This window comes from Lithobates pipiens, unplaced genomic scaffold (assembly GCF_037356315.1).
Source record: "Lithobates pipiens isolate NorthernLeopardFrog02 unplaced genomic scaffold, aLitPip1_a1.2 Scaffold_18, whole genome shotgun sequence".
In the NCBI taxonomy this organism is placed as follows: Eukaryota; Metazoa; Chordata; class Amphibia; order Anura; family Ranidae; genus Lithobates; species Lithobates pipiens.
Window position 1 is genome coordinate 84239877 of NW_027507758.1, and position 22655 is coordinate 84262531.

The 22655-nt window shown below is 41.2% G+C and overlaps 1 protein-coding gene across 10 annotated transcripts in view; it reads right to left on the reverse strand.

Annotated features, from left to right (window-relative positions):
- CDC42BPA (CDC42 binding protein kinase alpha) overlaps positions 1–22655 on the reverse strand; it is a 354685-nt gene that overhangs the window by 148671 nt on the left and 183359 nt on the right. For all 10 annotated transcript variants that reach the window (XR_013276619.1, XR_013276620.1, XM_077485865.1 and 7 more), the window contains exon 5: positions 15305–15453. Coding sequence is in view for 8 of the 10 variants with exons in the window: in XM_077485865.1 (XP_077341991.1) it covers positions 15305–15453 (149 nt within the window). In the remaining 2 variants the exon portion in view is untranslated. The remainder of the gene's footprint in view (positions 1–15304; positions 15454–22655) is intronic.

Sequence of the window (22655 nt, forward strand, 5' to 3'; positions counted from 1 at the left end):
TACATCATTTCCAACTGCTTAAAGTAGGGCTGTGGAAATTAAAGATTAATTCCTCGATTAATCGATTCATTTTTTTGATCGATCAAAATTCTTTTGATCGGTACTCACCTCTCCGCCGGCTTCTGGGGCTTCAGGGAGTTCCATCGGAGATCCGGTGACGTCACGGACATGGACGTCACTGGACTCCTCCCGCCTTAGCCAAGTGCCTCCGTCTGCTAACGAAGGGAAGGGGAGAGGAGTCCGGTGACATTGAAGTTCTAATTGAACGTAACGCATACGGGGAGGAGCTACGCATGATGTCACCCGCTGCTGCCCTACGGAACTAACATGATTGACGGCTTTACATCCTGTGTTTTTATCATCTTTATGTGAGTAGTTTGTGTTTGAACACAAAAATTTAATCTTATACTTAAGCGGTGAGCACTTAGATCTTTTCTTTCTACCCATGACCTGACGTCCTTGCTGAGATCTAAGGAGACGTGAGAAAAGTTTATGGTCTGTGTTAACCCTTTTGATACCCGCTTGCATGACCACCTGTTTGCACAGGGGTCCATGCCATAAGGTGAGAGTGATTAGTTAGATCAGAGGTGGAGGGATTGTCACACTACTATGGAAAAAAAAAAGACTTATGTCAGTGCTACAGTTTGAATTTAAACCGTATTTGTGTGAACTCTGAAGTTAAGTCATGGATTGTGGAAATGAACTAGTGTTGGGTGATTGTATATAGTGTATACCACATTTATCACTGACTAATGCAGAGTTGCAATGCAAGAAAATCATTTAAAAGTAGTTGAATCTGTATGTGCGATATAATTAATCGAAATTAGTCAATCAAAAAAAAAAAAAATTGATTAATCGAACACGAAAATTTTAATCAGTAACAGTCCTAGCTTAAAGTGAACACCTACTGTGATCCTTTTTGGATATGTGTAAAACAATGATACAAATAATTTGTTCTACTCTTTTAATGTTGTACTAAATAAACTTTGTTAAATTTTAAACTGTTTTTGTTACTTGGCACTGCTATAATCCCACTTGTTACTCTTTATGCTATTTACATATTTAAAAGGGATGAGGTGCATGATTCAACACAAGTGCCGGGACAAGGTCAGCCAGAGCCCAGGGCAAACATGCCAAACTGCACCCCCCCGCCCCCAAGGTGTATGAGCATTATGCATTAAACACCCCCCCCCAAACAAACTGAGCACTAATCTTTTTCACCCCCTAAGCATAAATTCCCCCTCCTCCCAGTGCAAATCTGTTTCCCTGTTGAAATCCCCCCTCCCAGCACAAATCTTACCCCCCACTCCTCAAATTCAAGTGCCCCCCCCCCAAAAAAATCACTCCTAGCACAAATTATCTACCCTTAAGATTACCCCTCCCAATAACCCCACTTCAAATCCCCCTTTCCAGCACAAAGGGCCCCAATCATCCTTCCTAGCACAAATCTCCCCCCATTCCTTCTCCCCCTAAATTTTTGCATACCCCCCAAATTTCCCCTCCTAGAACAATACTTACTCCCTGCTGCCCCCCAAATCCCCCTTTCCAACACAAATCCCCTCCCCCTATTTCCTTGTGGTGCCCCCCCACCGCCCATGATACCACAGTGCCCAGGGCAGCCACCCCTCCTGCCCACCCCTTGTCCCGGCCCTGTCCAACACTATCACCTAGCTACAATACCATTCAAAAGTAAATATGATACTTTCCTATCTACTATTGCTAGAAGCATAAGGATTAAAAAATAGTCAATGTTGATTCAGAGAGTGAAGTTCAGCATTAATTTGTGTCTTTACAGTATAATTTTAACCACTGAAAATAATGCGTGGTCTCCTTAAGAAATTATGCCTATTGGGTGAAATCATTTCTGCACCCCAATGATTGCCAATCTGACCTGGTCCTAAAGTATAAACATGGTCCTAAAGTATAAACATTACAATCTGATTGTACAAACTTCTCTCTAGATCTACGGAGTATGCAATGTAAAGGCCTGTTTGATCAAGTTATTTAGGTTGATCATATCGATTGGATGAGTCATATGATCCCTCAATGCCACAAATACAGTGAACTATCCAGTATCGATAAGATCAATTTCAAAATGGAAAGTTTATTGAAAAAAAGTGAATGAAAATCAAAAATGATTCTTTCAGACTCGATGATGATTGCTCCATGCTCAACTTAAAACCAAATCAGAATTTTCCAAAACTTCCAATCACTGAAACTTTGATTATGCAAAATTGCGTCAAAGTATTTACATTGGAGAAACCTAATCGATAAATCTGATCAGAATATGCAGATTTCTTATTGACCTATCAGATCATGATGCATATAGCCTGCATGAATAGAACTGTAAAGAAACTGTACAGAACGTAACTATGAATGGCCAGGCTTGAAGCCTAACACCACCAACCAGTTGCACCATCCGTCCATGTTCCATTGAGATCTTGTACAGGAATGCGCATTTTTAAAGACACAGCCCTGGCATGACAGCAAGAAAAGTAGATTATCACAAAGCATGGTTCCGTGGCCGCGGGCCTGAGATTAAAAACTAAAAGCTGCAACCAGGCCAGCTAATTCGAGTCAAAGCTTTAAGAGTGGTCTGGTATGGTGTATTATCGGCCGCTGGAGGCATGACCATGGTAAGCTCCTTAGGAATGTGGGCTCCATCTGTTGGTGCCATCTGTCGCAAAGTTTTACTACAAAAAATTTGAGTCAGAATCTGAAACATTTTCAGCTGTTCCTTGTTAACTACCTGGCGTTTCCACCACTCCCTCCACAGAGCATGCCAATTCTACCCTTGCCTCCCTGGTAGATGTATGAGGAAATCAGGGAGAGATCAATCATTATAATACACACACATATATATAATTTGTCACCGAAGAGGATCGAAGCAGGCAGACTGTCATTTGGGTTTAAACTAGTCACTTTATATTGTAAGAAGGTGCAGAGGTCACTGCAGGACAAGCCATCCAATAAATCGACTGCAACTCAAGCAAAAGAATGAAGTCAATTGTAATTACAATGTAATCCACAGGTAAACAGACCCTATGCCACTCTTAAAGAGACCCTGTCAATAACTTGAACAGAATAACCATTTAATTTGCAAAGTGACTCTCTGTACTTGTTAATTTTGAGGAATTTGAATACTCCAGGAGGAGTCAATTCCCTAACACAGCCCCCTCCCTTCCTTGCAAGTCATAGCCGTCTCCTCTACTATGAGTGTCTAATTGGTCTCTGTGCTGGCCCAGCTCCTCCTTCACCTACTTATATAACCTTCTCCGTAGCTGCAGGGAGAGGAGGGAAAGGGAATGCTTAGAGCAGGGTTTCCCAACTGGGGTTCCGTGGAAGTTCCCAGGGGTTCTGGCGTGATCTACCAGTCTGTCGCAGGCAGTTGACGGGCAGATTGCATCCCCTCTGCCGACACATGCACAACTACACAGGGAAAAGGATGTTCTAGTGCTGGTCGTAGAGCGCTGTCCCCCGCCAGCCCCTCCTCCCCTTATATCCATTCCAGGTGTTTGCATGTTACATCACCCAGGATGTAAAAGAGGAAAGGAGGGGACAGCGGGGAACAGAGTGCCACAAAAGGACTGATTCACAGCCGCCTCTCTGTGTTGCTCAGCATGTAAAGGGAAACCGTTGCTAGTGTAATGTGCCCTGCTGTGTTCCCCATAATGTGCCCTGCCCACACATAATATGCCCTGCAACCCCCCATACTCACATGAACCCCCCATACACACACACACACAGAGTGGGAGAAATATTTGATCCCCTGCAGATCTTGTAAGTTTGCCCACTTAAAAAGAAATGAAGGGTCTATAATATTTATCATAGGTGTATTTTATATGATAGAGACCGAATATCAACCAAAAATCCTGAAAAAACACATAAAACAAATGCTATAAATTAAGTTTCTGTTCAGTGAGTAAAATAAGTATTTGATTTCCAAGCAAAACATGACTTAGTACTTGGTGGAAAAACCCTTGTTGGCAAGCACAGGGGTCAGATGTTTCTTGTAGTTGGTGACCAGGTTTGGAGGGATATTCTCTAAATACTTAAAGTTTCTTGGCTGTCTCTTGACAACTCAAAATGTACGCTCCCTTCATACATTTTCTATAGAATTAGGGTCTGGAGACTGACTAGGCCACTCCATGACCTTAATGTGCTTCTTCCTGAGCCACTCCTTTGTTGCCTTGGTGGTATGTTTTGGGTCATTGTCATGCTGGAAGACCCATTCATGAACCATCTTCAGTGCTCTGGCTGAGGGAAGAAGGTTCTCATCCAAGATTTATACAATACATGGCTCCATCTATTGGCCCCTCAATGTGGCAAAGACAGCTTGTACCTTTAGCAGAGAAACAGCCCAAAAGCATAGTGTTTCCACCTCTATGCTTGACTATAGGGATGGTGTTCTTTGGATTATAGTCAGCATATATCTTCCTCCAAACACGGCGAGTCAAGTTAATGCCAAAGAGCTCAATATTGGTCTCATCTGACCACATCACTTTCTCCCATCATTCAGATGTTCATTGGCATGACTGTACATTAGAGCTGCACGATTAATTGTTAAGAATCGAAATCGCAATCTTTTTCCCTTCCCGATCTTCAAAACAGCATGCCACAATTCTTTCTAACAAGTGCAGAGAGTTCTCACAGCTGGAAAAAAAAAATCCAGGCAGCCCATCACCTTTTATCACAACACTGCCAATAAGAAGAAACAAAGTATCTTTTCTTTCTTTTATCAAAGGAAAGAACTCCTGCATGTAAATGGGGAAAGTTTAACCATTTAAAGCGGAGGTCCACCCTAAAATGGACCTTCCGCTCATCGGATTCCTCCCCCCCTCCGGCGCCACAATTGGCACCTTTCAGGGGGGAGGGGGGTGCAGTTACCTGGATAATCCAGGTAATTGCACCCACTTCCGGGCTAGCTCTCTGCGGAAAGGGGCGTACATTTCGCCCCTTTCCGCAAGTGCCCGCCCCCTTCCGCAAGTGCCCCGCTGCCTGCTGGGAAACACACAGATCCCAGAGGCAGCGGGGACCGTCCTCATTGCGCAGCGCGGCTCGCGCATGCGCAGTAGGGAACCGGGAAATGAAGCCGAAAGGCTCCATTTCCTGATTCCCATACCCAAGATGGCGGCGGCAGCACTCGAGTGTCGATCTAGAGATCGGCTTCGGGTGCCGACATCGCGGGCGCGCTGGACAGGTAAGTGTCACTATTTTAAAAGTCAGCAGCTGCAGTATTTGTAGCTGCTGACTTTAAAAAAAAAAAAAAAAACGCGGAGTCCCAGCGGACTCCCGCTTTAAAGACCAAAACCTTTTCTGATATTTGTTGCTTACAAGTAAACATCATTATTTTCTGCTAGAAAATTACTTGGTACACCCAAACATGATATATATTATATATATTATAGTAGAGACCCTAGAGAATAAAATGGTGGTTGTTGCAATATATTATGTCGCACCATATTTGCGCAGTGGTTTTTCAAATGCAATTCTTTTTGAAAAAATACACTTTAATGAATAATAAAAAATAAAAATAAAAGAAACAGTAAAGTTAGCCCAATTTTTTTTTTTTTTGCATAATGTGAAAGAAGATGTTAAACCGCGAGAACCATGATCTTTATTCTAAGCAAAAAATTGTGATTCTCATTTTAGCCAGAATCGTGCAGCTCTACTGTACACGTGCCTTCTTGAGGAGGGAGACTCACTGCGTTTGGAGAAAGAAAAATGCTGACTATGACCCTAAGAACACCATCCCTACAGTCAAGCACGGAGGTGGAAACGTCATGCTTTGGGCTGTTTCTCTGCTAAATGTACAGACCGACTTTGCTGCATAGAGGGGCCATGGTTGGGGCTATGTACTGTGAAATCTTAAATGAGAACCTTCTTCCCTCAGCCGATACACACAAGATGGTTCATGGATGGGTCTTTCAGCATTACAATGACTCAAAACATACCGCCAAGGCAACAAAGGAGTGGCTCAAAAACAAGCACATTAAGGGCATGGCATGGCCAAGCTGGTCTCCAGATATTAATTCTATAGAAATTGTATGGAGGGAGCTGAAACATCGAGTTGCCAAGCGACAGCCAAGAAACCTTAAGGATTTAGAGAATATCTGTAAAAAAGAGTGGACCGAAATACCTCCTGAGATGTGTGCAAACCTGGTCACCAACTACAAGAAACATCTCACCTCGCCTCTCCTTGCTAGCAAGGGTTTCTCCACCAAACCACCAAGTAGTAAGTCATGTTTTTCTCTGGGATCAAATACTTATTTTAGTCACTGAACTGCAACTTAATTTATAACATTTGTATCCTGCCGTTTTTCTGGATTTTTGGTTGATAATCTGTCTATATAATTTAAAATACATTCATGAAAAATTATTATAGACCTTTCTTTCTTGGTAAGTGGGCAAACTTATAAAATCTGCAGGGTATCAAATTATTATTTTACCCACCATATATATATCTCTATCTATATCTATCTCTATCTATCAATCTATATATTATATATATCTCTATCTATATCTATCTCTATCTATCAATCTATATATTATATATATCTCTATCTATATATTATATATATCTCTATCTATATATTATATATATATCTCTATCAATCTATCTATCTATCTATCGATATCTATATATAATCACTGTAGGATTTTCTCAAGCATTTGCTCAGCTGTCACAAATAATCCCATATCATATCTAATATATTTGCTAGAATCATCGGCTCCATCTAGTGGGCTTAATGCAGTATTTCCATAAACACCTCAATCAGGAAAATACTGCATTAGGGCCACTAGATGGTGCTGATAATGGGAAATTAATGTATTAGGCAAAATATGGGATTTTTTGTGACAGCTTTAATTGCTTAAGAAATTCTTACAGTGTTTTTTTTATTATTATTATTATTATTATTATTATAAACAGACCCCATGGTATACTGAGGGCTTTTTGACTGTACAGTAAATGAATTGCCAGAGGAGCAGTCAACAGCAGGGTCAGCTTGTACCAGCTGCTGATCATTGCCCCAACATGTGTTTATTAAAAAAAAAAAAAAAAAAAAAGCTTTGGTTAAAGATATGCTTTAAACCGCAGAACCTCTCAGCAATGGAAGGCAACAATTGTACTACATTTACCTCAGTGTATGCCAATGAATCAGAAAACCTCAGTTAATTATAAAATGATGACCGATTTTATGAAAACCGCAGTCACTATCTCTGAAAAGGACGGAGAGAGGAAAAGGCATAATGAGCACCGAATGATGGAAACAACTAGGAAAGAAAAATGTTAATTAACGGTCTTTCATTAATAAAGCAAATTCCTGACATCTGGTAAAACCAATGACATCATGTTTTTTAGACTGAGCGTCTATAAAATCCTAATGGTTAGAGAGAAGTTGAATCACCAAGATGGCACAGACAAGGCGAGGGCCTGAGTTTTAAAAGCTCTAACAACCCAATAAAACCCGGCAGAGACTGCTGTATTAGTTATTAGCACTAAATAAAAAAAACATCCAGCTCAGATCTTTATCTTGATGACAATTACTCATCCCAATCCCTTCAATTTAAAATTGAAGTTTAATCTGCATATATTTAGCCCTTCCCGAGTCCTCCCTTTTCTCCATCAAGATGCTAATGACATTTGTAAATAAAATCATTTTTGTTTTTTATTGCATACCTTATTACATTACAATGCAGCGGATGGTGTGCAGCACAATCTGGCTAGGTATCTGCAGTGTTGGTACACGGATACTGGCGCATCGCAATGTCCCTCTTTTTTTTTTTTTTTTACTTTAAACATTTTAAGTTTGCCCTGTCAGATAAAAGACATTTGATCAGCATCGCACCCAATAGGATGCAGCGCTGATCTGTGTATTCTAATGATGGGGAAGTCACCTTGCTGTCAGAATACAAAGACACAGCAGGGAGGATTCCCCCATCCACGTCAAATGTTTGGATGGGGGAATTGGGTCAGTTTTTTCATTCAACCAAAATCTTGTCCATGCATGACTCGCAGGCCGCATTGTGAGAAGGAGCTGTAAAACTGCAAAGCAGGAAGCATCGGCCAGGTAGGTAATGTGCAAGGATGACTGCTTTCATGTACATACATTTTTCCAAACTGTACTGTATAATCCATATCTATCTATCTATCTATCTATCTATCTATCTATCTATATATATATATATATATATATATTTTATGCAGTGTATATTTGAATAGGTGGATCTGGAAGATCTGCTTTAAGCCCTGTTGTGGACTGACAACACACACAATATTTTTAGACCCTCCCAGTGTCTTTTGCTAAACTGCTCAACCAATCCCACTCTCAGATCTGTAGCACATAAAGGCTAACTAGTCTATAGTCCAAGACAATTACTAAGAGAAGTGCACAGGACAGCTCTGACATGAAATTAAACAAAGTTGTAGCTGTAGCAGCACTTTGCTGCCATTGCCCATTGATTTTAATGGGCAGGGGTGCTGAAGGAGCCGTATATACACCGCTCCTTCAGCGTCTCAAAGATGCTGTTAGCAAGACTTTTTTGAGCGTCCTGCCAGTGCACCACTACTCGGACTCTCACACTGGAGTGAGAGGAGAGGCACTTTACAGGCGCTATAGCGCCTCAGTGTGAAAGTAGCCTTAGATAACATGATTCCGGAGAGTATAGGAGCAAGAAAAAGGAACAGGAGGTTAATGCTGGAGTTGGATTTTAATACACATATACCAAATAATGAGAACAGTTATATTGAGATTGAAAAGCCCATAGTCAGACCTCAGAGGTCATAAAATCACTTAAGCAGCCATATTGTTCTGAATTTATGTTTACATCAATAAAACGTGTTCAATAGGTGTAAAGACTGCTGATAAGTGGATTGCAATTGGCTTTAATGAGTGACACCTATTACTGCAATATATTCCCAATGTTCTGGTGCGGACAAGATACTAGCTCCGCATATAAATCCCTACATGAAACCTGGATTAAGCATCTAAGAGTGTGCAAGATCTTGGGAAAACAAGTATGCATACAAAATGAAAAAAACTGTTTATATATATATATATATATATATACACAAACTTTGTTGCTTTTGATATTCCAAAGCAATAACCGTTTGAGAGTGATGAGTGATTGTATAACTATCAATCAGCTGCTGCACTGTCAAGGCTCTAATGAGGAAAATGTCAGGGTCTGCATCACTTTAGATTTGATTTCCCTTTGAGAGTATCTCACCAAAAATTACATTTTTGTTGCAGGGGATGCCCAAACTCTGACTTGCATCTTACTGCAGATTTCTGGGTAAAATCAGCGAGCCAATTACACAAGAAGGAAATTACATTTCTTGGGGGTGTCTCATTCACCATCTGTGTATAGAACGCCTCCAGGGTGCCATATTGCATTCTACAGAAAATTAGTCACAGGCACAGATCTTCAATGGTTCGCATCCTTCCTAGGAAATCGTTCACAGTGAAACTAGGAGAATTCACCTCTGAAACCCGGGCAGTCGCTTGCGGAGTCCCTCAAGGATCGCCCTTGTCGCCAGTCCTCTTCAACATATACATCCGCCCACTCCTCAAAATCATCAGATTATCAGACCTCTGCTTCCACTCCTACGTTGACGACATGCAACTTTACTTCCATATCACCAGACAAAGAGACCATCATCAGCAACTAGAAAATTGCCTCACTTTGATAGAAGACTGGATGACCACTAACTCCTTCAAACTCAACGAATCAAAAACAGAGCTTCTTATCCTACACGCAAACCATAATTCCCATAATTCATATTGCTAGAAACATGTATTTTGTAAATTAGCCTCATTGACAGCTTGTAAAAATGATTTTTATTAATGGTATACATCATAACAACAGTATTTCATGTGGTAAAACAATAACACAAAATGTACAGATAAAACCCTACCACAATGACGTGGGGATGTCGGTTAAAGTGGTTGTAAACCCTATTTTTAAACTTTATGCTACAGGTAAGTCTATATTATGGCTTACCTGTAGCTAACCAGGATATCTCCTAAACCATCATGGTTTAGGAGATATCCCCTGTCCCCTGCTTGTGCCGATGACATTGGCGCATGCGCACTAGAGCAAACTGATGCAATGGCACCTATGTGCCGCTGCATCAGTCTCAGTGCCGTTAACGGCGTCTTCCGTGCGCATGCACGGTAGTGAGGTCGTCGCGCCTCCGGCCAATCATAACTCCGGGATGGCATGTCGGCAGCCGGAGGGCGAGACGAGGACGGCTTCAGGGGGCTTCATTCTGAGGTAAGTAATACATAATGAGCTAGTATGCTAACTTCAGCCCCAAGCCTCTTTTTGACACTTGTTTACAAGTTAAAATAATTTTTTGTTTGCTACAAAATTACTTAGAACCCCCAAACATTATCTATATTTTTTCTAACACCCTAGAGAATAAAATGGTGGACGTTGCAATACTTTGTCATACCATATTTGCACAGCGGTCTTACAAGAGCACTTTTTCTTGGAAAAAAATGCATTTTATGAATTAAAGAAATAAGACAACAGTAAAGTTAGACCAATTTTTGTTAGCCCAATTATTGTGAAAGAATGTTACGCCGAGTAAATGGATCCCCAACATGTCACGCTTGTGGAATGGGACAGGGCTCTTATTTATTTAACTTTTTATTTTGACACTGTCTTTTTAAAAAAAAAAATTGGGTCACTTTTATTCCTATAGCAAGGAATGTAAACATCTCTTGTAATAGAAAAAAAAAGCATGACAGGACCTCCTCAATATGAGATCTAGAGTCAAAAAGATCTCAGATATCATATTTACACTAAAATGCAATTTAAAAAAAATTCTCCTTTAAAAGCTATGCCATAGAGATGGAGCCAAGTTGGCAGCCAGCCAAGCATGGGAGAGGAGGCGATCATCTTTGACACTACCGGCAGGCCCGGTAAGCATCAGAGACAACCGGAGTGCTGCGGGAGGGGGGTGGGCACCTCTCCTGCCACCGATAAAAGCGATCTTGCAGCGAATCCGCAGCGGAGACCACTTTTATCTTAAAGAGGAAGGCACGCTGTTCCCAAAAATATCAGGGTTATGGCAGCTAGCGATTTGCGGGTACGGCAATTCGCATTAAGTGGTTAAAGAGGAACTGCAGTGTGCTCACATAATTTGTAATAAAAAAACATCTTTACCATTCTGAAGCTTACCCCAACCACTTTGCATATTATTTTATATATACTGGGATTCTGTACTTGCCAAATATTCAGCAAAAATCCCTCTCCACTGAGTCTGGCTGCAACCATTTTAACTGTGGGCAGCTGAAGCTGCTGCCTATTCACTTCCTGGTTTTACACAGACACACAGAGGCACACCTGCAGCGCTGAAGCTCTCATTGGCCTTCTAATGACTCATCCCCCCTCCCTTCCTGGCAAACTCTCACGAGTGAAAGCTGTGCATGGATGTCATAAGCCTAGGCTTTTTACCAGACAAGAAACAAGAAGTGGGCTGTATAATGTATTTACTGGCAGCAATTGTTTTTTTTACTATCCAAAGTTAAAACAACAAGGGCAGAAGATTTAATAGATGGAAAGTTTAAAAAATTACTGAAGGTCTGCTTTAAATAATAAAAAAACAAAAAAAAAAAAGTCTCCCTGCACAGAATTGTCGGTGTGTCCTACCCACTCCAGCGCTCACTGACAATATGGCTGCCATGAGCCCACCCCTTTACAGAACGGGGGCTGGGCTATCCATTCTTTCAATTTATTGGCTCCTGTGACCTGTGCGCGGCATTATAAGTTGTTCCTCATTTCTGGCAGTAAACGTGTGATCTTTGCGGCCAAAAATCATTGATTTTCAAACTTTTCAAATCCCAGATATTCACCTGAACCTCATTCTAAGTACTGATATTACATAAGACCGCACTCGGATATTATTTTTAAGAAATGTAGCTATGCTTTTGAACTCCTCTCCTCCAAAAAAAAAAGGTTTTGGATGGAACTGCACTTTAGTGTCACAAAATGGTCTTCCTCTTTGCATTTTGTACTCTATCCTGGAAGAACAGCTGGGATTGGCTCGTTCTGCGCACTAACTTTATTCCAGTAATTTATACATCACTTCCATTATTCTTTACATACGTGCCATTCAGCAAGCTGGCAACGTTTTCCTTTATGTGAGGCACATGACCAATAATTATTATTCCATATAGAGCTTTCACAATCCTCCAAAGATTACTAGCTTCTATTCAGGTTAAAGCCAACCATAAAAAATCCCACGGAATGATTAAACTGCTTCATATGTTTGGAGCCTGCCGTCTCCGTGTCAGAGCAATGAGGGGGGAGTATCTGGGAAACGTATCACTCTGAGTAGGATGAGAGGCCAAAATAACTCAATAATATTATAATGAAAAAAATAAAAAAAAGGAGGTTGAGCAGCCAAGCAATGCAGCAGATTCCTGTAAGGATACTGTCCAAGGGTGATCACCATGGTAACGTAGGCTATAAACATTACAGCGCCCCCTTCACAGTCATACAGACAGAAGGTGGATAGAATATTATCTTTTATTTATGTATAGATACTGCATTACAGTAGAGCATAGCAAAAAATTGCCCAGATTGTTAGACCTTCACGCTATGTGAAAACAGTAACATATTATTTTGCACTAATACGTCTTGATTTATTTTTGCGTGTCTGTTTACAGCGGGGATTGGCAGATGGTCTGTCAGGGATTGCAGAGTCAAGGGAAGTCCTAGGCTACCCCCTCAGCTCTGACATGTCATATAACACAGCTGAGGGAAGACTGGGGGGATTCCTCCAGATGCCACTATATCTGAGGTCTAGTGAACAAATTTTAAAGGGAGGAGGAATTTGTGTAGGGGGCAATTTTAGCTTGGGAGGGTAGAGGTTTGTACTGGTAGGGGGGTAATTTGTTTTTGTGGAGGTGTGGGGGAGAGATGTGTGTCAGTTGCTCCTGACCTCTGCATTGTAACATACCACTGAACCCTGCACTCTACAATTATATACTACTGAACTCCGCATTACGTACTACAGAGCTCTGAACTCCACATTACGTGCTACAGAGCTCTGAACTCCACATTACGTGCTACAGAGCTCTGAACTCCACATTACGTGCTACAGAGCTCTGAACTCCACATTACGTGCTACAGAGCTCTGAACTCCACATTACGTGCTACAGAGCTCTGATCAAATCACCTGTGCTATGGAAAATCTGAAAACGTGGCCTTAGATGCGGGCAAAAGAAGGGCTTATGCTCTACATTCGCTAAAAGGGAGACAACAGTCCTTCCTCTTTATCTAAATCATGGTGTTGTCACCAAATGTATCACAGCGATCGAGCTGGCACTCTGAACTCCGCGTTACGCGCAACAGAGCTCTGAACTCCGCGTTACGCGCAACAGAGCTCTGAACTCCGCGTTACGCGCAACAGAGCTCTGAACTCCGCGTTACGCGCAACAGAGCTCTGAACTCCGCGTTACGCGCAACAGAGCTCTGAACTCCGCGTTACGAGCAACAGAGCTCTGAACTACGCATTACGCGCAACAGAGCTCTGAACTCCGCATTACGCGCAACAGAGCTCTGAACTCCGCATTACGCGCTACAGAGCTCTAAACTCCGCATTACGCGCTACAGAGCTCTAAACTCCGCATTACGCGCTACAGAGCTCTGAAGTCCGCATTACGCGCTACAGAGCTCTGAACTCCGCATTACGCGCTACAGAGCTCTGAAGTCCGCATTACGCGCTACAGAGCTCTGAAGTCTGCATTACGCGCTACAGAGCTCTGAAGTCTGCATTACGCGCTACAGAGCTCTGAAGTCCACATTACGCGCTACAGAGCTTTGAAGTCCACATTACGCACTACAGAGCTCTGAACTCCACATTACGCGCTACAGAGCTCTGAACTCCACATTACGTGCTACAGAGCAATTCCTCCGAGAAAGAAAAAGATATCAAACTGGCTATATCACCCCTACTATTTTCTTCAATTTCAATCCAGAAAAATCTCCTTAACCTACAAAAATACAAATTCCAAAACAGGTCAGCATAGCCTCTGTGTCCCTATCCTACTGTTTAACATCTGGAGTAGATCAATGATCATGTGGTTCTGTCACACATCCCAGCAGTAAATCAGTATCAGATTCAGTGGTGGCTTTTGGAACTTTAGAACATTTCATGCTGTGGGACAGAGGGATTCAAGGCTTTACACGACAAGAACAAGGTAGGTTTTTAACCATGTTATTACCTTAAAGTGGACCTGAACTCAAAAACGCTATATTGGCCTTCCTATAGGGAACATCTAGACTTCAGTGCTACTCATGGTTCTTATTGCTGGAGAGGAAGCTGTACCAGAGGAACTGTAGAGCTAAGATCTCCTCATGTCATTTTTTCTTTGCTTCCTCCACCTACCTTGCTGCTTATATTTGTGCATCATTCATTAGACAACTTCCAACAATCAAGAGGTAATACCGAACACTCGAGATAGTATGTGTGTGATGAACCGCGCTCCCTGTGGCTTAATACCTCAATATAAAGTGCATACAGTGCAGAATAAAGATGGTAGAACCACCGGATTTACGCCAATGGTAAGTTAATCAAACACTAAATAATAAACATAAGTGTACATAAAACTGTGACCAATCATAAAATTCCATCAACTTGATAAGAATCACAAAACGATATAAAGAAAATAAAAATAAATAATAAAGAAAATAAACACTGAGCTTGGTGTTGTTGGAGGATTCCTACAGTCACCCATTCATTGGATTCATGAAATCACCTTCTCACTGGAAAATATTTGATGACCTTCTTTGGACTTAAATTATTTTCTTTGTTTTGGCTATATGGACATTATCGTTTTGTGATTCTTATCAAGTTGGTGGAATTTTATGATTGATCGCAATTTTACGTACACTTATGTTTATTATTTAGTGTTTGACTAACTTTCCATTGGAGTAAATCCGGTGGTTATACAATATTTATTCTGCACTGTATGCACTTTATATTGAGTTATTAAGCCACAGGGAGCGCAGTTCATCACACACATACATCAACTTACTAGTTTATCACAATTTTGGAATGGGCAGCTCCATTCGAATATAATTTTATTACACAATTTTCTACACTTCTTTACCCAACTGTGCAGGTAGGGAATAATACCAATTGTTCCCCTACTTAACAATACTGAACACTAGTCTTTTGCCCTCTTGTTGCACAACAGAATACATCACAGAGGTATAGCACTGGCACTTTTTTATTGCACAAGAGCAAATATAGCCTAAGTTGGTATTGCTCATTAAAGGCACCCACCTGTGGACATAGTGCAGTTGGTGAACAGAGTCGATAGCCATGACCATCTCGGCCAGGTAGAAACGAGCCATTTCCTCCGGCAGCCGGTCTTCAAATTTACTGAGAAGAGTAAGCAGGTCTCCACCAACATAGTAATCCATAACCAGGTACTGTGAGGGAGGGAAAGGTAAGGGCGGTCAGGAGGAATGCAGATACATAGGTGTAGTTACAACATTAAGGCAAAAAGTAAAACCACTCTGTGTGTTCTCTATGCGATCCATGAAACTAAGCCATTATGCTAAAGTGAGCAAATAGCATGATTTCTATACACTTATTCAAACTTTAAGCCAAATTTATGCCAACAGTCTTGTTAAAAAGAATAAAAGTGTAACAATTGGTCTTGGGATGGATATACAGTACTGTAATGAGTAACAGCAGATACTTAATGTGGTAGTAAACTCACGTATGTTATTTTTACCTACAGGTAAGATTATAATAAAGTCTACCTGTATGTAAAATTAATATTTTCTAAATGTGCACCATTTTCTGAGATATTCCAGTGAGCAGCAGCCAGTGACTTTACTGGCACATGCGCTCTGAAGGAAAGTCATACCTGTGCCGTTCCTTCAGAGTTGTGTGCCGTGGCCTTGACTCCTGTGGACACGTCAATGCGGCACGGCCATTCAACCAGCCGCAGCACCCGTGAACCCAGAAAAACTAGGTGAAGGTGGAAGCCTCTGCATCAGTGACAGAGCACTGCTGGAGGGCTTCATATCATGGCAAGTCCTTCATAATGTGCTAGTATACACTGATCAGCATCTGCAGACGCTGATCAATAAAGTTTTTCAGTGTTCCCGTTCAACAGAATTCCACCCAACGATAAACCTTACATTTTTTTCCTGCTGAACTGGTCGAATTTTGATCCATCTTTGGTCAGCTTTACCTTAATAACTAGTATATCACAAAAATTACAGCAGCTACAAAACATTCTGTGATCCATCTAGAGAGGAAAACATACAACAATTGAAGCTGAACTGGTATAAGCTAACATTGTCCAAAGTCAAGAGGCATGTATATTTTCACATGAATCAAGCTTTGCATATTTCTTTCACATCTGTGCAATTATTTTCATTGTGAACTTTGCCTCTATGCAGGAGATTCCTGAAATAAAGACCGGTCATTTCTGCTCTCTCATTGGGCAGGGTAAGTGGTCTTGTCCCTGGCCCCCTCCTGTAGCTTTCTGCAAGCAGGCTGTACTGGATGGGGGTCCCTCCCACAGCTTTTCTCTCTGCACAGGCTATGTACAGCACAGTGATGATGTCACTGCTACTTTTCCAAAGTAATATCTGGATTTGAAAAGGCATTTGGTGCACACAAAGTGGATCTGTATCCTTTGTGGCTATTGAGGAAAAGATTACACAAAATTTTTGTGTTTGGAGTTCAACTTTAAAGAAATCCCCTTTTTGTTTTTATATAAAATACACACTTAGCAGGTTTTTACACTCCTACGTACAATATAAAATTGAATCCAATATACATCTTGGGACTGTATCCTGGACAGCTTTTGGATTTTCCATCATTTTCACATTTCTCGCAGATATTGAAACATTAACACACTCGCCACATTTCAGCTTTCATTACTTTACGTTAAATTATTTTCATAAGGATTTGGTAGGATTTAACACACTTACATCAGAATTAGAAAGGCAGATCCATTACTAAACCATCTGTGAAATCCCACCCAAAATTTCCACTCCCCCACAGCCGGTTGACAAATTTTAATTTTAATTTAGCGACAGTGGCAAGAAATATTTTAACCTATATGAGGTTCTAGTGACCTCACTGAAGAGCAAGTAGGGGCACTCTTCAAAGAAACTCTTTTACTCAAACAGAATTTTTTCAAGACTGAACTTTAAAGCATAGCTCCCCTAAAAAAAAAAAAAAAAAAAACAGAGACAAAAAAGAAAAAGGCCTTCCCGCCTCCTCCTGTTGGGGTTACAAAACCTGAAGTGGAGATAAATCTCCCAATTGGGACGCAGGTGGTGAAATAAAATAAGGGTAATAATTCTCTCTACTACCTAAAATGTGAATTTGGAAGAAAGCATCTTATTGTTTTTATGGAAATTAATAGTACGGTAACATTAATCCACCATATAATGTAGATAAACAAAGGCAGACATTTATGAAGTGCAGCCTTCGTGACAACTATGACTGCCCACTTAGATACATTGGACAAATGAGTATATACAATAAAGCTGAATTTTAATTTGTTTATATTCTGCCTTCGGTGATTCAATCTTTCATCAGCAAGTTAATAAAAATCATAGAAAAAAACCTTTCCATTTTATCACATACCTATTTTTTAGAGGTAGTGATGTTTTCACTGTGTCTCTGTACTTCTCTAGGCAATGCAGGCAAATCATATATAAATTGTTGTATTCCGCGCTTAGGTGTAGGCTAGGCTGCTGCCGCCCCTGGAGTGCTTCAATTCAAGCTCCCGTGTTAAAAGATTGTGTCTATGTAGGGGTGGGCCCGTCACCTGAAGAGTGTTCCTCTACAGTGAGTCACTCGTCCCAGGTGAATATGCAATAGATGGGTGATAATTACTTCAGGTGGTTCTACAAAGTATTGACTCAGAGAGGCTGAATACAAATGCACGCCACACTTTTCAGATATTTATTTGTAAAAAATGTTGAAAACCATTTATTATTTTCCACTTCACAATTATGTGTAACGTTGTGTTGGTCAATCGCATAAAATCCCAATAAATTACATTTATGTTTTTGGTTGTTAAATGACAAAATGTGGAAAATTTCCAGGGGTATGAATACTTTTTCAAAGCACCTTGCCAGACCCTCACACCAGCTATGATTTGCCTGCATTAAAAGTTTGTGTGTATGTAGGGGTGGGTGGCACTGCCCGTCACCTGAAGAGTGAACCTCTACAGTGAGTCACTCCTCCCAGGTGAATATGGAATAGATGGGTGATAATTACACCCGTCACCTGAAGGGTGATTCTCCAATAGGTCACTCTTCTCAGATAGATGGTGAGTGATTTCCCAATATATGAAGTAGAGGTCATAGAGGGTGTTCTCACCCTGTGATCTATATCAAAATAGTGTATTATTGATGCTCTGTTAATTGTGATATTTGCAACTATATATCCAAAACCCAAAACCAAAGTAAATGTGCAAAATGAAATCAAGAAAGGCAATCAAATTTCATCCTGAATAATTCATCCCAAATAATATATAGTAGAGGTGCAAAATAATATATGATAAAAAAATATATAATGAAAAGTTAATTATCAAAGAAATATATGAGGTTAAAGTCCAGTGAAAAAAGTATAAAAAATTTGAAAAAAGTTAAAAATAAATTATAAAGTTCAATCTCAAGTAGTGCAAAATAGCAAAAAAATTCAAGTGATTTGTGCTTGTCCAAAGTGACCTCATATATTTCTAATGATAATTAACTTTTTAGCATATATTTTTTTATCATATATTATTTTGTACATCTACTATATATATTGTTTGGGATGAATTATTCAGGATGGAATTTGATTGCCTTTGTTGATTTGATGAGATTAATATTACATTTTGCACATTTACTTTGGTATTGGGTGTTGGACATATGGTGGCAAACAGCACAATTAACAGAGCATTATTAATTCACTATTTGATATAGGTCATATGGTGAGAACACCCCTTATGACATCTACCTCATATATTGGGAAATCACTCACCATCCATATGAGAAGGGTAACCTATTGGAGAATCACCCTTCGGGTGACAGGTGTAATTATCACCCATCTATTGCATATTCACCTGAGAGGAGTGACTCACTGTAGAGGTTTACTCTTCAGGTGACGGGCAGTGCCACCCACCCCTACATACACACAAACTTTTAATGCAGGCAAATCATAGCTGGTGTGAGGGTCTGGCAAGGTGCTTTGAAAAAGTATTCATACCCCTGGAAATTTTTCACATTTTGTCATTTAACAACCAAAAACATAAATGTAATTTATTGGGATTTTATGCGATTGACCAACACAACGTTACACATAATTGTGAAGTGGAAAATAATAAATGGTTTTCAACATTTTTTACAAATAAACATCTGAAAAGTGCGGCATGCATTTGTATTCAGCCCCTCTGAGTCAATACTTTGTAGAACCACCTTTCACTGTAATTACAGCTGCAAGTCTATTTGGGGATGTCTCTACCAGCTTTGCACATTTAGAGAGTGACATTTTTTTACCAATTCTTCTTTGCAAAATAGTTCAAGCTCTGTTAGATTAGATGGAGAGCATCTGTGAACAGCAATTTTCAAGTCTTGCCACAGATTCTCAACTGGATTGAGGTCTAAACCAGTGGTCTCCAAACTGTGGCCCAGGGGCTGGATGTGGCCCTTTGGTTGCCTTTATCGAGCACTATTCCACTAACTGACACCAATGATAGGGCACCATTCCCCCTAATGACACCACCAATGGGACACTATTTGTTTCATTAAAACCAATGATTGGGTACTGATGCTGGGGCATTTTCTACACCCACTAGCCACAGTCCAGGCCCCCCTAAAGCCTGAAAGACGGTAAATTGGCCTTTTGCTTAGAAAGTTTGGAGATTCCTGATCTAAACCATCCCATTGTAGCCCTGGCTGTATGTTTAGGGTCGTTGTCCTGCTGTAAGGTGAACCTCAGCCCCAATCTCAAGTTATTTGCAGAATCAGGTTTTCTTCTAAGATTGCCCTCCAATTTGGCTCCATCCATCTTCTCATTAACTCTGACCAACTTCCTTGTCTCTGCTGGAGAAAAGCATCCCCACAATATAATGCCGCCACCACCATGTTTTACAGTGGGGATGGTGTATTCAGAGTGATGTGCAGTGTTAGTTTTCCACCACACATAGCGTTTTGCTTTTAGGCCAAAAAGTTCAATTTTGGTCTCATCTGACCAGAGCACCTTCTTCCACATGTTTGCCGTGTTCTCGCAAACTTCAAACGAGACTTCTTATAGCTTTCGTTCAACAATTGCTTTCTTCTAACTAATGGTTGTCCTGTGGACAGCCTCTCCCACCTGAGCTGTGGATCTCTGCAGCACCTCCAACATTACCATGGGCCTCTTTTGGCTGCTTCTCTGGTAAATGCTTTAATTGCCCAGCCTTTCAGTTTAGGTGGACGGCCATGTCTTGGTAGGTTTACAGTTGTGCCATACTCTTTCCATTTTCAGATGATGGATTGAACAGTGCTCCGTGGGATGTTCAAAGCTTGGAATATTTTTTTTGTAGCAAGGTCCTGGGGCCCCAGAGGCCTAATGGTGACCTCAAGGGTTAGGGACTAAAACACTAAAAGTGGGTTTCCTCTAATTGGGACTTTGAACTGACATCCTTCCTTGTAGAGTGGGTTACCAGGTATGGTGGGTGTGATGCAAGAAGAAATGATGGGTGCCAGTCACTTTTTGAATGCAAACAAGAGCTATATTGTCTCTTAACAGAACTGTGGGAGAGAGGGTTAGGGCAAGGACACCCTTGGGTAGATACAATGATAATTGGCAGACTCCGAGACTTCTATAGGTAGACAGCTATACAGTGGAAGGCCTCCAACCGGATAACACTTCTGTATAGGTAGGACCGCTGTCTCCTATGGCAACTAATCTTGCATCAGTCACAAAACGTAGTTGTACATAACTCTTGGTAACACAAAACAGTCCTTCACTTGTCCCACAGTATCCCACTGTAGATCTTCGCTTACTTAGCTCCCAGTCTTTCACTAGACTTCCAGATACCAGTCATCACTGGATCTCCTGAGCTCTTTCACAGCTATCCCACTGTATAGTCCTCAAGCGTCACCCCCGCAATCCTGCTGGGTCTCTGGCTTGACACTTGCTGATGCTTTCCCACTTCTGCACCGTCCCCAGCTGGAGAGAAGACTGCTCGGCTTCAGCTTATCACAGTAGTCTCAGGTAACAAGGTGGATGGTCCCTTTGTGGAGACAGCTTCCCCTCTACCTCCGATCACATCTGGTTCCCCATTCGGCTGAACCCTCGTAACTCGGTTGTACTCCAATCCTGCAGTCCCAACCCTACGCTGCTTCTCCTGCTCCTGGATAAGCCTCAGGCAGCCTAGCAGCCAGGTGTCCCTGGGATAGGCCTCAGGCTTCTGGCCTAACAACCCAGGGCGATATAACACCCATCCACCCAAACAGCCGTCCAGGTGGCACAGAACCCCGATCACCTGACTCCACCCAAAAAAATAAGTTCTCCCAGCAGGCCAAGGGAATAAAGAAACCCCTGCCATTTGGCTGAGACGCCCCATCCATTCATGATCTAACCTTGCTAAGAAGAAAAGCCTAGATAATTCTTGACATCTACCAAGAATTGAGGCAGTCTCTATATGACTTGCTGCAAATTCTAATGCACACTGTAAGAAGCCCACAATGTGCAGTGAATTCAGAGTAAGAAATTTCAGGACAGGACAGGAAGTGTGTCATTAATAGGATCACCTGATTGAGTCTTCCAAAAACATCTTCAAAGGGTACTCTTCAGCATGAGCCATGACGCCCCATAATATTGTATGGCTTGCCCTGAGTGTATGTGCAGGGTGAAGAGGACCCAGTGAAAGTATTTTCAGAAGCATAACCCTGTAGCACTCTGTAGGGATGCACAATGAGGATAGCTAGATCAAGGATGAAGGTATCAGACCAGGTGGACTGCATTCAGTATCATTAAATGGCATAAGGTACAGTGACCTTTAATGACCTGTTTACCAGCCAGTATATACCCCTTCATTACCAGGCCATTTTTAATGTTTAACACTTGGACAGTTTGACTGGCAATTACCCAGTCATGTAATAGTGTACCCAATATAATTTTTTTTTTTTTTTTTTTTTTAAGAGATGGAGCTTTCTTTTCATGGTATTTAATAACTGCTGTTATTTTCACCATATAAAAAGGGAGATGACACAAAATGGCAGGACAGGTATAGGATCTATACTTCTCCTATAGATCACAGGAGTGCACATTGTTCTGGACGCCTGTGACCTGTTTTCAGCCAACAAAGTATGCTATCGGCTGAGTCGGTCAACACTCTAAAAAGATCCTAGCCACATAGTCTGGATCCACCCAGATGCATGGACCGGTAGTTGGCTCAACCCCTCATAGAGTCGCTGAGAGCCTGAGTACTGGAGGGGCTGAACAGAGAGATGGTGACTGTAAGTCACCGGCTCTCTTCAGACTGAAGCCCGAGAGCTGAATGAACAGTGGTGTTTGATGGTGCAGTGCTAGTTCTTAGAGCCAGCAGGGAACAGATGCAGCATTGTATCTCTGCCGCATCCACCTAGCATAATTGTTTTTTTTTTAAATCCCAAACTTCTCTTAA